General features: G+C 34.6%; 3 protein-coding genes across 8 annotated transcripts; 2 read left to right on the plus strand and 1 right to left on the minus strand.

Annotated features, from left to right (window-relative positions):
- The first annotated feature begins 555 nt into the window (after nt 1-555).
- Nucleotides 556-5,055, plus strand: LOC133301680 (uncharacterized). Of its 5 annotated transcripts, none has more exons than XM_061501343.1 (8): nt 556-693; nt 825-939; nt 1,022-1,102; nt 2,175-2,223; nt 2,404-2,500; nt 3,591-3,643; nt 3,744-3,806; nt 3,984-5,055. In XM_061501343.1, the coding sequence occupies exons 2-8, from the start codon at nt 839-841 to the stop codon at nt 4,248-4,250; spliced, it is 711 nt and encodes a 236-aa protein (XP_061357327.1). In that variant the 5' UTR covers nt 556-693; nt 825-838; the 3' UTR covers nt 4,251-5,055. The 5 variants fall into 5 exon arrangements, with proteins under 5 accessions (XP_061357327.1, XP_061357330.1, XP_061357326.1 ...); XM_061501346.1 differs by having other exon boundaries at nt 590-699; nt 829-939; XM_061501342.1 differs by having other exon boundaries at nt 597-699; nt 820-939.
- Nucleotides 4,593-8,945, plus strand: LOC133301703 (hypothetical protein At1g04090-like). The gene is made up of 4 exons (XM_061501378.1): nt 4,593-4,658; nt 5,031-5,074; nt 6,041-6,087; nt 6,955-8,945. Exons 1-4 carry the CDS (start codon nt 4,593-4,595, stop codon nt 8,556-8,558), a joined length of 1,761 nt encoding a protein of 586 aa, XP_061357362.1. The 3' UTR covers nt 8,559-8,945.
- A 1,026-nt stretch (nt 8,946-9,971) lies between these two features.
- LOC133301707 (uncharacterized) lies at nt 9,972-13,727 on the minus strand. Of its 2 annotated transcripts, none has more exons than XM_061501383.1 (7): nt 13,514-13,727; nt 13,094-13,184; nt 12,799-12,914; nt 12,586-12,645; nt 12,439-12,504; nt 10,525-10,730; nt 9,972-10,309 (listed from the first exon to the last, which is right to left on the minus strand). In XM_061501383.1, exons 1-6 carry the CDS (start codon nt 13,568-13,570, stop codon nt 10,533-10,535), a joined length of 588 nt encoding a protein of 195 aa, XP_061357367.1. In that variant the 5' UTR covers nt 13,571-13,727; the 3' UTR covers nt 9,972-10,309; nt 10,525-10,532. The 2 variants fall into 2 exon arrangements, with proteins under 2 accessions (XP_061357367.1, XP_061357366.1); XM_061501382.1 differs by having other exon boundaries at nt 9,974-10,440; nt 13,514-13,726.
- Between the last annotated feature and the right edge of the window lie 397 nt (nt 13,728-14,124).

Below are 14,124 nucleotides of genomic sequence, written 5' to 3' on the forward strand. Positions count from 1 at the left end.
TAATATTTTTAATTAGTGTTATGAAACCCGACCCGACCCGGCGAACCGGCCATACATCGAATCCGATCAAATCCGGCCAAAATCGTGACCCGACTGAGTCATGCATTTATATATATAAAAAAATAAATTTTGCCATAAAAAAATGGAGAACTAATTTTAAAATTTTTTGTAATTTTATTTGCTAGTAGTATACTCTTCTATAATGACTTCAAATTTCAGCTTTCAATACTAAAGCAATTTGTGGAACAATAAATTAAGAGAATGTGATATAATATCATTTTAATGTAGATGAATTTAAAAAAATATGAGTTCAAAACGTCTAATCTTTTGAATGTCATTGAGAGGTATGCTTATTTCTGAGTTACAATTTAAATTAACATAATAATAGTGTGAATTTTTATTTATTTATGTTTTATGAACTTGTAAAAGTACGATGAATAATCTTTTAACTTACTTCATGAATTTTAGCCATGTTATATTGGTATTAGTCTACTATTGCTTCTTATATTAAAGAAGGCCCAGGCCCAGGCCCAGGAGTAAGTCCAACACTCACAAGGTCATTCCCCAATCACATCAGATCAGAACCACACCCATGACGCAGATCCTCCGCTAACGGCGACGGAGGCTGCAAACCAAAAAAACCCTTCTCGAATCTGAAGAAGTAACACACTTTCCAATTTCCAAAGCAACAAGGTATAGGTATGTCTCCCACCGTATTCAATACGTATTCGATACCGGCCTAGTCTTGAACCCTTTTCATCACATGTTGTTTTAATTTTTCGCATGCGAAAGTGGAAATTGGTAATTTATGTGATTTAGTGTAGTTAGGGGGCGCCTCATGGAGTTGCAATCAGATGAAAATTCACAGCACACACCTGTTTCTTCCAATGATGTTGATGGTCTGCATAATGATGTGGTGGCTGATGCCTCAAACCACAGGTGATTGCGAATTGATTCTTTTGCTGTTTGTAAAAACCGTTGAAATCTCTTAACGACTTTTTTTTGTCTTGCGGTATTGTAGAGACACTGAGCAAAAGCATGATTTTTCGAGTGAAGGAGTTACACAGATTCTTCAAGTTATTGCATCCACTGGGAGGTTCTGGTACGGGACGTTGTGATAATAGCGATGATGTTTGTGTGTATTTTTCTCCCTTTTAACTAATGATGCACTCGACAGAATAAACTATAGTTGCTTGGAAGTAAGTGTGTTTGTTGTCAGATAGGTTGGATTGGATTTATTATTATGTTTTGTAGATAATATAATAAGGGATGTCTATTTCTGGTTTTGATTTTAATCAAAGGAGAAAAGTGGCACCCTTGAGGTACTGGTGGTTTTAAAGTAAGGAGTTGTTAACATTAGAAAACGAAAACGGTAAATTATTTTACTTTTTTTCATTCATTTTCCATATAAATTAATCAATCACTGGAGCATAAGATTCATACTAAAAACAAAAGTTTAAGATTTTAAATTTACATAACCCTAAATCACTTGCTGCTAATCTAAGAGTCCCGTAGATTGACAATCAGTTATTCTTTTAACATTTTGACTATTTTAGTTCCTTCAGCATCATAGTGAGCAAGATAGATGGCTGAGATTTCAGATATATCTTTTTTAACCCCCCCTCTCTCTCTACTATTATTGTCTATGGATAAGGTGCTAAAGCTGTGTCTTGCTTGAACCAGAAAGGCACTCCTAAGTGGCTGACCCATTTTGGCATCTCACCTGAAAACCCTAGGTATTCCTTTTTGGTGCTTTTGACCAAACCATGTTTTTGCACCAAAAACAATCTAGCCTGTCACTCTGAGAATGAGTTATTTTGTGATACTAGGTTTAAATACACTTATGGATCCTTTAATTTTATGTAAGTTTATGTTTAGTCCGTTCAGTTCCAACTGCAGCAATACTAACCTTTTTCAATTGATACACTAAAGTTTCATCTCTAATTCACTTCCAATTTCAAATGCAATTAGTTTCATCAATAAATTATTTGCATTTTACCCGATATCTTTGGTATATGGGCTGCTCCACGATCCACTACACCACTATAACTGTTTTTGGGGTTGGCCGCTCCATGTACTATCTAGGTTTGACTACTATGGCTAAATCTAATGATAGTTGACTTGGAGATGGATCACATTTTAAATGCTAATGTGGTGAATTTTTTGAATAACAGGCATGACTGGGATAAGTTAAAGAGTATGTTATCGTTTCAGCTGAAGCAGGTATGGGGAGGTATGCTAGCATGCATTCTTATGTATATTGTGTTGGTTCTTAGATGTATGTTAGCATGTAGGTTTTTATACTTGGTTTTGGTTCAAATAATAGTTTATTGTAATTGTTATTCATATGTCATAGTGTTCCTAAACTTTAATCTTTTGCCACTATCTCCATATTTGTTGTAGTTATTGTCAGAGTACCCTGAGGCAAAAATGGAAAGTGAGCAGCAATATGCTTCATTAGGAGAATCCTACTCTGAGTTGGTCAACAAATTGGATGAAGGTAACCCCCCCTCTTGTCCCTCCTCCTTTTAGTTCTATAGCCCAAGGTTCTAAAAATCAGACTGGTCACTGAACCAGGAAAAGGACTAATTTATGGTTCAATGGTCTAACTATGAACATATATATTAGAACCACCATTTAATGTACGAGTATTATTAATTTTTATAGACATAAATTGTGAGAATTTAATATTTTTTAATTTCTATATTGAAAAATATAACATTATTTTATCAATATGAAGTTTGTGAAAGTATTGTAAAAATGTTAGTTCTTTTGGGAATATCAATCTTGAGATATTCCAACACCCATAATATAAGAATATATAATCTAATACTATCACACAAGAACACATGTGGTATAGTGGTTGAAGTTTCTCTTTCAAAACTATAGGATATTAGGAATTTAGGATCCATGTTTGCTACTCACTTGACCAGAATAGTTCATGGTTGAACTGGACTGACTGGCTGGTCCGTTCCAGTTCTCAAAACACTGACCATAGCTGCATGTGTGTAGCATACATATATTTTTGCATATATAATTATGCATATTATATAAATAAGTTGATGTATATATACCAACAGTTAATAACTAAGGCTTTTCTTTGCTCCAAAGAATCTTTTATTTTGACAAAATATACTTAGAGAAAGCTATATGTTAACATTTAATGACATTTATTTTAAAATCTTGATGTTAAATTCTTTCAATAGTTTTGAGTAGGTCTACATGTCTGTGTGGATATTATCTCACCTGAAGGAACCAATAGTTTTGAACAGTATCCCTGCCTCCCTGAGAGATAAAACTCCAAGGATTAGCATGAGTTGCATTAATCATTGTGCTGATATCCAACCTGTAGTCTCCACTAGGAATTGTGAATTGTGATAGCCCTTTAGCTGTAAGAGCATTGCTTTTGGACACCAAATTTCCTAGATGGGACCCAGGCCCTGTTCATTCTTAGTCCTGTAACAATCTCCTGAATAGCAAAGATAATCTCTATTTGAAGCTGTTATTATTTACTTGCTCCGCTAAATAATTTTTTTTTTTTGGGGTACAAGCTCCACTAAATTATTTTTATATGCTTTTCTGGATTGCAGAAATTACTTGTTTCATTGAAGGCCCTCCATTTACTTTGCAAAGGCTTTGTGAGGTATGTCTGTTGTGCATTATTGTATTCTGGCATCAATATCCATCAAGTTTAACATCATAATATATAATAATGCTACATATTCTGATATTGCATTGAACAGATCCTATTGGACGCAAAAAGTATTTATCCAAATCTTTCAAAGCTTGCTTTAGCTCTTGAAAAGGTATGCTTGATAATTTGGCATTTGCTCTGCTGTTCAATTTTGTTATTTTAAGACTCAACAACAGTAAAAATCCTGTATTTCTAAATGGTTAATCTTCATTTTTATGATTGGTGCTTGAATTATGGGCAGTTTGTTTGAACATTCTGCTTGACTTCTGTCTGGTGTTTTCCTCTGTAGAACTTGTTAGTTACATCTACGTTGACAATATGTACTGATCCATACCCCCAAGCTACAGTACAAGAGCCAGATGACCAAGAGAAGGCAAGTGAAAAGCAGCTGCAGAAATCCCACAGTACAGAAAATGGCATTGAGCCTCTGGTAGCCGACAAGGATGAAGTAATGGCTGAGGCTGATATTGGCGATGATATGACCATTGACATGGAACCTTTTGAGGACGTTAAATCATCAGAAACAAATTCTGAGCCAAATGCTAATAATGTATAAGCGTCGTGGTTACTGTCTATCTTAAAATCCATAAAACTCTGATTAGCTCATAGGCTCGGGTGTTTTCTCCTGGCGAGCTCCTAATGCTACGAAGACAACATGGACCTTGGTTGTTGCATAGTGCTGTAATCACTGGTTTAGTAATCCTTGGAGCTAGGATTTCTTAGCACTTAAAATGAGAACAAGGTTTCTGTTTTTGTATCTCTTGGATGCTATACTTGTATTGGTGGCATGAGGTTGAAGATCTCACTGTAGATCTGCTTTTAATTTGTGCTCTGAAGTTAAATTAACAAACTTGTTCATGAACTCTGCCATCCTGCCTTCACTCCCTCTGCAGTGACTATGGTAGTAGCAACCTCTTATATTGATTGGTTCTCAGCAATGAGTGGGATCATTACGCATCTGCAGGTAACAACATCTCGCACTATCAAATGTTCTTCCTTAAGGGTCTCTCGCTCACCCAAGAAATCAAGGTAACTGAACAACTTCTCAAACTTTCTTTAATTTGAAGAAATTATGTACAAAGAAGTCTCATCTTGGTTGAAAGACTACTGAAGATGGGGGTGGCAGGTGTGCAAGAGATTAAATGCGCAACTTGACTTCTTTTTGAAGGACCATAACCCACATTCTCTGTCAAACAGTTGCTTGACTTGCATTAGTACTAACTTGCTGGCTAGATATTGGAGCCCTGTGTGGGTGGTAGAATTTGAGACTGACCTAGAGCCTGGTGTGCTACAACATTTTGAGTCTTTGGACGAAATCATGTTATAAAGTTTATAGGGAAGACACACTTTGGCAATAAAGTACACAGAAATTAGTCAAATTAAGCATTCGTAAAGAAATATGAAACTCGATATTTTAAATCTATTATGTTATTTATACATGATAGGTCCGGAATGGAAAATTGCAGAGCAGAACTTTGCTAGAGCAGTTAAGATAAACAGTTTATTCTTTTCTTCACCTCGGACTCAATAATCACTATTAATATAACTTCTTAAAAAAACCTCTTGCTAACAAATGTAGATACTATAACTTAATATAATCCCGTAACCTAATCGTCTTACATCTCTACGACTCTTCCCGCAGAAGTTTCGTCCAATTATTTTTTGTTTGCTCCCTCTACTTCCTCCGATCCATGGCTCTATTAATTGAAAAAGTTTCCCAATTTGATCAATCTTCAAAACAAACGATGGTCTTCTCTTATCATGTATTTTTTTTCATCTTCGATCCGTAATATTAATCGAGATAAAGGAAACAAAGCATTAAAATAAGCAAGTTTCAAATTTAAAAAGAGTGTATATGGATGAAAAAGTCATACACACTGATTTATTATTAAAAGAATTTGACTACGTTACAATGACCTTAAGAATCAAACTATTTTAATGATGATTTAAAGTACCAAGACATAATTGTAATTGATCAAAATTGAACTTGCTCACTTGTTGCGCTGAGGGAGAAGCCTGCTTTAAGCCAAAACTAAAATATTGTAATATACCTACCAAAAAATAAAAAATAAAAAATATTGTAATATTAATATTTATATACGTGCTATCCTTTTGTTTGTAAGAGCCATGCAATTTTTTTATTTTTTTTTTGTGGGTGAAAAAAAAACCATGCAACGTAAATTCCGTATGAGAAAACAACGTTTGTTCGGAAAAGCTGATGAACAAGAATCGCAAAATGAGTGTCTGAACTCTGCATCGACGGTTGGTGGAGATGCTTGGCTCCATGTGCTTTCCTTGGAATACAAAAACAAATACAAATACAATCGCTCAATCTTTTCCCCCTCACTCTCAAACCTTTACTCTTCCGGCTCCAATCCCTCAATGGCCTCCAGGTAATGTTTTTTGTGATTTTATATATGTGCTTTCGTTGATATCAACAAAATTTTGATGATAGGAATGTGCATTATGATCATTGTCCCTGTGAATTTTGTTTCTTTTGTTAGTGGGTCTTCCGGGTTCCTGCATTGTAACAATGGTTCATATCAAGGGCATCTTTCTATTTTTGGTAATTAGAGGGTTTTCTTTTTCTTTTTTTCTTTTTTTTTGCATTGTGAATTTTCTTCATTACTTTCTTAACCTGCAACTTGCTACTACTCTCTAGTTATATTGTCATTTGAGGGCTAGTGTGCATCTAAGCTTTTTATTTGTTTCCATGCTTTATGCAAATATTCCTCGTCTCTTTTATGCTGACTTGCCAATGGATTGTCTTTCTGTGCAGAGGTGATGAAATCATTTTCTCTCATTCTCGTTCCTTTCCTGATTATCATTTATGCACCCTTCCCCATGCCAAGTTTCTGTTTCATAGGCTGTTAAAATGTTTGATGAAACTTGATTTTCAGTAAAAAATATAACTTTATCTGTTGTCATTATTATATGCAGTGCATTCAGTAATGCCGTTTGTAATAGTATGATTTACAAATCAAGATTCGTCAAATCTGAATTCTTTTAGGAATTCTTCTTTGGTATGTACTGAGTTTACGGGTGAAACTACAACTTTAGCATGATAGATTGGTAGGTATATTACCCAAGAACAAATTTGAGAAGAAGTGTTGTATTTGCATAAATTGCAGTATATCAATGGCACATAGGAGGAACTTTTTGTAGCTGACATTTAAAGTTAGCTTTTCTTTTTTTTAATTCTGGCAAAAGAACATTGACTTACCTCTTTAAACTAATCTACTCTGTATATTTCATTACAGGACAAGGTTTTGCTTCCGGACTTGTAAATCTTGGTGAAATAGAAGTTTTCAAGGTTACTAGGTTTGAATTCATTTGGAGCAACAATGCTATACTGGACACGAAAAAAGCTGTTACATTCTATAAGCCCGTGGGAATACCTGATAGTTTCCATATCCTTGGTCACTATTGTCAACCCAGTGACAAGCCTTTACGGGGTTTTGTACTTGTCACTAGGGAAGTAAAAACTTGCTTGCCCGAAACTACTGATATTTACAAGCATGATAAGTTACCTCCTCTAAGGAATCCCCTTGATTTTAAGTTAGTTTGGAGTCCAAATGCAGAAAGTCAGGAAATGTCAAGTGGATGTAGTTACTTTTGGCTACCCCAGCCTCCTGAAGGTTACAAAGCATGTGGCTACTTGGTTACTAACAAACCTGACAAGCCTGAGTTAGATGGAATGTGCTGTGTTCGTGCTGACCTCACTGATAAATGTGAACCTTACCGCCTAATACTTGCTGCTGATTCTAGAATTCCAGAGTTTTCATTTCAGGTGTGGAGCTTGAGACCTTGTGACCGTGGCATGCTGGGGAAAGGAGTTTCTGTTGGGACATTTTTCTTCACTAGTAGCTGGAACATGGGAAAAGAGGTTCCCATTGCATGCTTGAAGAATCTAAATGCTGTGCTGCCAGCAATGCCAAACCTGCAACAAATACATGCACTTATTAATCATTATGGCCCTACTGTTTTCTTTCATCCTGAGGAAGTTTACTTGCCATCTTCTGTGCCTTGGTTTTTCAACAATGGAGCCCTGTTGTACAGAAAGGACATGTCTAAAGGAGAGGGAATTGATGAGACTGGCTCAAACCTACCAGGTGGGGGAACAAATGATGGAAAGTTTTGGATAGACTTGCCAAGTGATGATCAAAGGGATTTTCTCAAACATGGGGACTTGAAAAGTGCAAGGCTTTATGTTCATGTGAAGCCAGCTCTTGGTGGAACTTTTACAGACATTGCAATGTGGGTTTTTTGCCCCTTCAATGGGCCAGCTACTCTGAAAGTTGGAATTAAGAATATACCATTGAGCAAGATTGGAGAGCATGTTGGTGACTGGGAGCATTTTACACTTCGTATATGTAACTTCACTGGAGAGCTCTATAGTATATACTTCTCTCAGCACAGTGGTGGTGAATGGTTGGATGCCTATGACTTGGATTATATTGATGGCAATAAATGTATTGTTTACTCATCAAAAAGTGGACATGCAAGTTACCCTCATCCTGGGACCTATATCCAAGGGTCTTCAAAACTTGGGCTTGGCATTAGGAATGATGCTGCTTGTAGTAATTTGTATGTGGATTCAAGTATTCACTACGAGCTTGTTGCAGCTGAGTATCTTGAAAATGCTGTCACTGAACCTCAATGGTTGCAGTATATGAGAGAGTGGGGCCCCAAAATTGTTTATGATTCAAAAACTGAGCTGGATAGGATAATCAATGCTCTTCCTCGCATGCTTCAATATTCAATGAAGAACTTATTTAACAAGTTTCCAGTGGAGTTGTATGGTGAGGAAGGTCCTACAGGACCAAAAGAGAAAAATAATTGGAGAGGGGATGAAAGATGGTGATTTTATGCTTTTGTTCATATCACACTGGTTGTTGGTGAACCCACCCTGCAAATTCTAGACTGTAATGTTGTAATTTTATGTATTCACAACAGAGAGAGTTATGTAGTATCTTCTTGGGTGTTTGGATAGTGATTTTTTCATTATTGATAAAATACTAGCAAATAACTCATGATTGGATTGAGTGAACATTCTTATTCCTGTATTTATTTAGCATGAGACTGTACAGCTACCATGGAGCATGGAATCGAGTCAAAGATTCATATTCTTGTAAACACTTGCTGGAAATGTAATAAGGCTCTGCGCAGTTTCTTCGGTACATTCTACAAAAGCAATGTAACGTCTCCTACTAGGGAAAATACCCTTTGTGTATAGTTTTAATTTGGGTAGAACATAAACTCAGGTTTAAGTTTTTATTTTAAATCTATGCTATTCGTCTTTTACTTCCATGTCCACATGAATTATATTTTTTTCCCATCTTTTCCACTCAATCTTTTCTTTTTCCAACATTTTTTTCCTTTTCCCTAGTTACTGTATGTTATTTGTACAATAAACCAAAATTTCTCGAACATTTTTAGGATCTAAAAATCCAATTATTATCATTACTTTCACCTTTTCCACCAAGATTTAAGAGATCTTTGCTAAAATTTCTCGTCTTTTTTTAGTTTCAGTACTATTGCCTTTAAATTTCATATTTGCTCCTCGCTCAATTTTATTGTCTCTTAAATATAGTGATTATTAATTTCTTCTATTCATTTTTCTATATTTTCTTGTATTTCTTCATTTTCATTTTCTTTCCTATACTATATATAACTCGTGATTTTGATCGTTGCTCGGTACCAGAAGCCTTTTATTCTACTAACAAGTTTATTTAGAATTTGTAAACTTCTCTAAGCGTCATTAGGTATAAAACTTTCAGCATGAGCTTATGGTTCTGTATTTAGACAAGAATTGGTCGTGTAATTATTTTCGCTTGCTCTGACAAATCATCACCGACAATCAAGCTTACGTGATTTCTAACATTCAAGCTTACGTGATATCCGGGGGAAAATATCGAAATCAAATGGTCCATCATTTAGATTAAAGTGTGTTACCTCGGAGTTAAATGCATCTTTTAACATTATATGTCTACGGTCTAGGAAGCATGCAACTACTAAGACGTCTATTCCTTAATACATGATGGCAATAATCTAGCTTATATTAATCCCGTATTGTATTCTTATCTTAGGGTCAAATATTGGGAACAATATGTTTGTTTATTCTGTATTTGAAAGTTGAACTCCCTCCTCCTATGTGTCAATCCATTTGATAATTTCAAAATCTACAACACGTGTGGCTCAAGAAAGTAGAGATTTAGCTAAACGTACTCGTACAACGATATCCTAATATGCAAAAAAAAAAAAAAAAAAAAAAAAAAATTCCAATAGAAGAGACAGGCATATTATTCTAAGCAAATGGAAAGGGAAATAATTGCAACCACCCAACTAAATTGAATCAAAATAAGAAGTTACCGAAAAGAAAATCATGACAAGCACCCAATGTATTTGTCAGAATCATTATTTTCATTAATCTCGGCACCAAATGCACAGCCAACCAGATATACCAGAGTAGGAAGGGGGAAACCGAGAGAGAATGAACAAATGATCCAGCATCCATGACCTTAATGAGGGATACCAATATGGCAACAGAATTTAGTTAATCATTCGTCATGCACAAACATCTTTAAGTGGAGCAAGTAACATATCTTTAGTACCCTGAAACACGAAGCAACTATATACTTCATCAGCTTCAGATGTAAACCAAAAATTTGATTACCAATCACAGCAGTTTAGAACTGGCCACACACTATACATTCATCAATCGCCAAATCCCAAGGCCAAAAGACCTGAAGTGGAGAATACACATATAATGTAATGTAATGATAAACAGGAAGGTAATCATATGATTAAAAGGAAATGATAGTTCAAACCTGGAAAATTAGAAGGATGAAGTTCCTAGTCCTATTGAAGAGTATCCAGCAGCTTTTCTCTCCTTCAGAGTTGAGGACAGCCAGTCCAAGCCCTCGTAAAGGCCATCTCCTCTAAGCGCACAAGTGCCTTGTATCTGCCATGCTCTATTCTTGAGATCAAAGAGACCTAATCCTTCACATACTTCCCTTGGCGTCATTGCTCCTTTCTGGAACAGAAAGGGAGAAAATTCACAATTATAACGAGACTTGAGAATAAGGCAAAACTCTTTAAATTGGTTGGAGTCTGTTGAAGAGGAACAGTCTGCTAGTATTACAGGATATTGATAATCTAATCGAAGTGCAGGTTACTTTTGAATGATTGAGAAGTTCCACAGTTGAAACTGCGCATGTGAAGAAACGAAACTATGCAACCATGCTTTTATGGAGGATAACATGCAGAATTCAAATGGTATACGTACCAGAATTTAATTAGAATGTGTAATAAAAGAAATACAAATCCCGCCAAAAAGTGAAAAACCAAAAATCAAAAAGTTGCCCCGGTATCTGAACTTTTTAATTATGGTCAAGAAGGGTGATGGACAAACAAGAAAAAATTTATGAATATAAAATGTTAAGGAGAATATAGAAATAGATTTTTGTTCAAGCACACATATTTTTGTTGAAATTTTTTTTTCACGTGTGCTTTGAATTTTAAAATTTTTTAGAAACTACACTAACTTCCCTTGAGTATTGATAAAATTACACTTGAGATTGGAATATTCTAAAGTAAGTTTTGTTCTTTCCAAATTAGACAGCAGAAACAAAGTCAATATATATATATATATGGTAAAATCATTTCTACAGCCGCTTTATGTACAGCAATGACAGGTGTATAGTTATGATTCCCCACATTTAATGTTTTCATCTTTTGTATGATTATGATTCCTCACATTTAATGCTTTCATGTATATATATGGGAAGTATTTGACTGCTGCACGTACAGTCGTTGCAGAAATGTAAATCCCTATATATATATATAGTTGCAACTTGCAAGATCAAAAGTGACTCAGAATGTTACAACAATGGAATGGGACATGGAGTAGGGGTATTAGCTGGTGAGCCATATACAAAATAGGAATTATGAAAACAGAGATGAAAAACAAAAATCTACAAAGGGTTAACCCTCTGTACCAAATATCTTGGTTAATTAGTTTGGCACCACATATAAATTCTAATAACTTTTGGAATGTATTATAGAAAATTGTTTGTAAGAGCCAACCCTCCACGCAAGGTTTTTTCTAAATTAACAATAATGCTTTACTATCATATCATATCATCATATGCCTATGTAGCTCGGTTGGACCTATGAAGGGAACAAGTTTCACTCAGCAAATGCTTTATTTTATCTATTCTGTAGGCATAAATTGGTCTAGCTTTCCCCACAAGTTGGTTCATATTTCTCATATGATCCAACCAACATAACAGCTAATCAGAGAGATAATTAAGCATGTCTGCACACACACACACAATCTGTTGGATGTGTCATGCATCATAACAATGATGGTTAATACAAAAATAGTGAAGGTTGTTGACTAAGATTTGCATGTAAACAATGAATATTTTTTTCTACCACAATTGATTCCTTGGACTGTGGCCTAATGGCAGGGGAAAAAATCCTAAATCTTCTTTACTATTTTCCAATTATTTTAAATATTTCAATGGTTTTGGTAATATAAAATCTACCTTACTTGCAATGTTGGTATTGGTATATGCACTAATTATAGCACATTCTCCTAACTCTTTTAGCATATTCAGTAAACAATGTCAACCAATTCACATGCTTTGGTTCTAATTTCATCTTTATTCATAAATATAGCCTTAAATATCAGGTCATTCAGCCAAAAGAACACGGATCAAGAAATAACAAAGACATACCAGGTCCTGTTTGTTGGCTAACACCAAGATGATACTGTTGAGCATAAATGGGTCATTTATGATTGTCTGCAAGTAATCCATAGATCTATTCAAAGTTTGTTTGAAATAACATGAGGTGTGAGTGTATGTAAGTTTTTATATAATCACCTGAAATTCCTGCTTTGCTTTCCCGATTCTCTCGCGGTCCAGACTATCCACAACATATATCTGCATAAATGAGCAAATAAGTATTTACTCGGCTACTTTAGACCCGTATCATGTCTTCTAAGCCCTATTGGATTTGGATAGATGACTTCTTGTAACCAAACAGCACAAGTTGGGTTTTCATAGAAGCAAAAAATCAGGGAAATTAATTCTTACCAAACCATCCGTGTTGCTAAAATAGTGCCTCCAAAGTGCCCTTAATTTCTCTTGCCCTCCAACATCCCAAACCGTGAAAATAACATTCTTATACTGAACCTTCTCCACATTGAAACCTGCAAAGAAATACAAATTTATAAGCCCTCAAACATCATATAGATTATTTCCAATTCTATTTTTTCTTTTGCTACACTGAAACGTGTTACATGTTTGCATCCACCAGAACATGAATTCTGTTTAAAATTTAACAAAGAAATCAATTAATTTAATGATGAGCTTATAGAATAAAACTCACCAATTGTAGGAACAGTAGATAAAACTTCTCCAATGTGAAGCTTGTAGAGTATAGTTGTTTTGCCAGCAGCATCAAGACCAAGCATGACAACCTGAACCAGATCAATAGAAAAATAAAAAATAAAAAATAAAAAATAATAATGATAATTGCTGATTGCAAAGCAAACTATGTTAACAATTTGAGATGGCAAGTTATAATAAATTAAAATGAGAGAATTAAAACAGAAAAATGATATGGATTATTAAACTCTATCATCGTAAGTACAAGTTAATAAATAATCACACAAATACAAGAAAATCAGCATTATTAAGGGAAAATGAGATTTATTATATTATCATCATCATTATTATTAGGGAAAAGTGTATTAAAAGCAACAAAAAGAAATGAAGAATAGAAATGGAGAAAGAAGAAAGGGGGTACCCGCATCTCAGTATTGCCGAAGAAGGAATCGAAAAGCTTCCGAAAAGCTTGACCCATGATGACTATGCGATCAAATCAAATCAAAACGATTTTCGATTTTGCGATTTGTAATCACAACACAGATTATGAACCTTGGAATTCAAAGGGAAAGGATTTCAATGGCTTTCTTTTCCTTCCTACCTACCTTCCCCCTTGCGTTGGATTTGGGAAAACAATTTCTCAACTATTAAATACAAGTAAAAATAGAATTCAATATTCACCTTTCTTTCTTTTAATTACTTTAAAAATAAAAAATCATTAATATATGTTAGCAACAAGGCATTTATGTTCACTTTTTAAATAATTCAAGGAGTTAATAGATTATTTAACAGGAAAAGTGTTTCTCGTTTTAAATGATACAATTTATGTCATTTTATTCTCACAAAGAAATGAGACTCACATTTTTTTTGTCCGCTCTCTCTCATAATCTATCTCTTTCTCTCATTTAAAATGACACAACTTTACATCTTTCAAAATGACACATTTACATTCGCTTCCAAAATGATGTTTTGGATTAAAATATTACAGCGAGAAAGATTGTTATAACCCTGAAATAAATTATAATTATAAAA

Source organism: Gastrolobium bilobum, unplaced genomic scaffold (genome assembly GCF_033153095.1).
Source record: "Gastrolobium bilobum isolate Gb01-03AN ecotype WA unplaced genomic scaffold, APGP_CSIRO_Gbil_v1 utg912, whole genome shotgun sequence".
Classification (NCBI taxonomy): Eukaryota; Viridiplantae; Streptophyta; class Magnoliopsida; order Fabales; family Fabaceae; genus Gastrolobium; species Gastrolobium bilobum.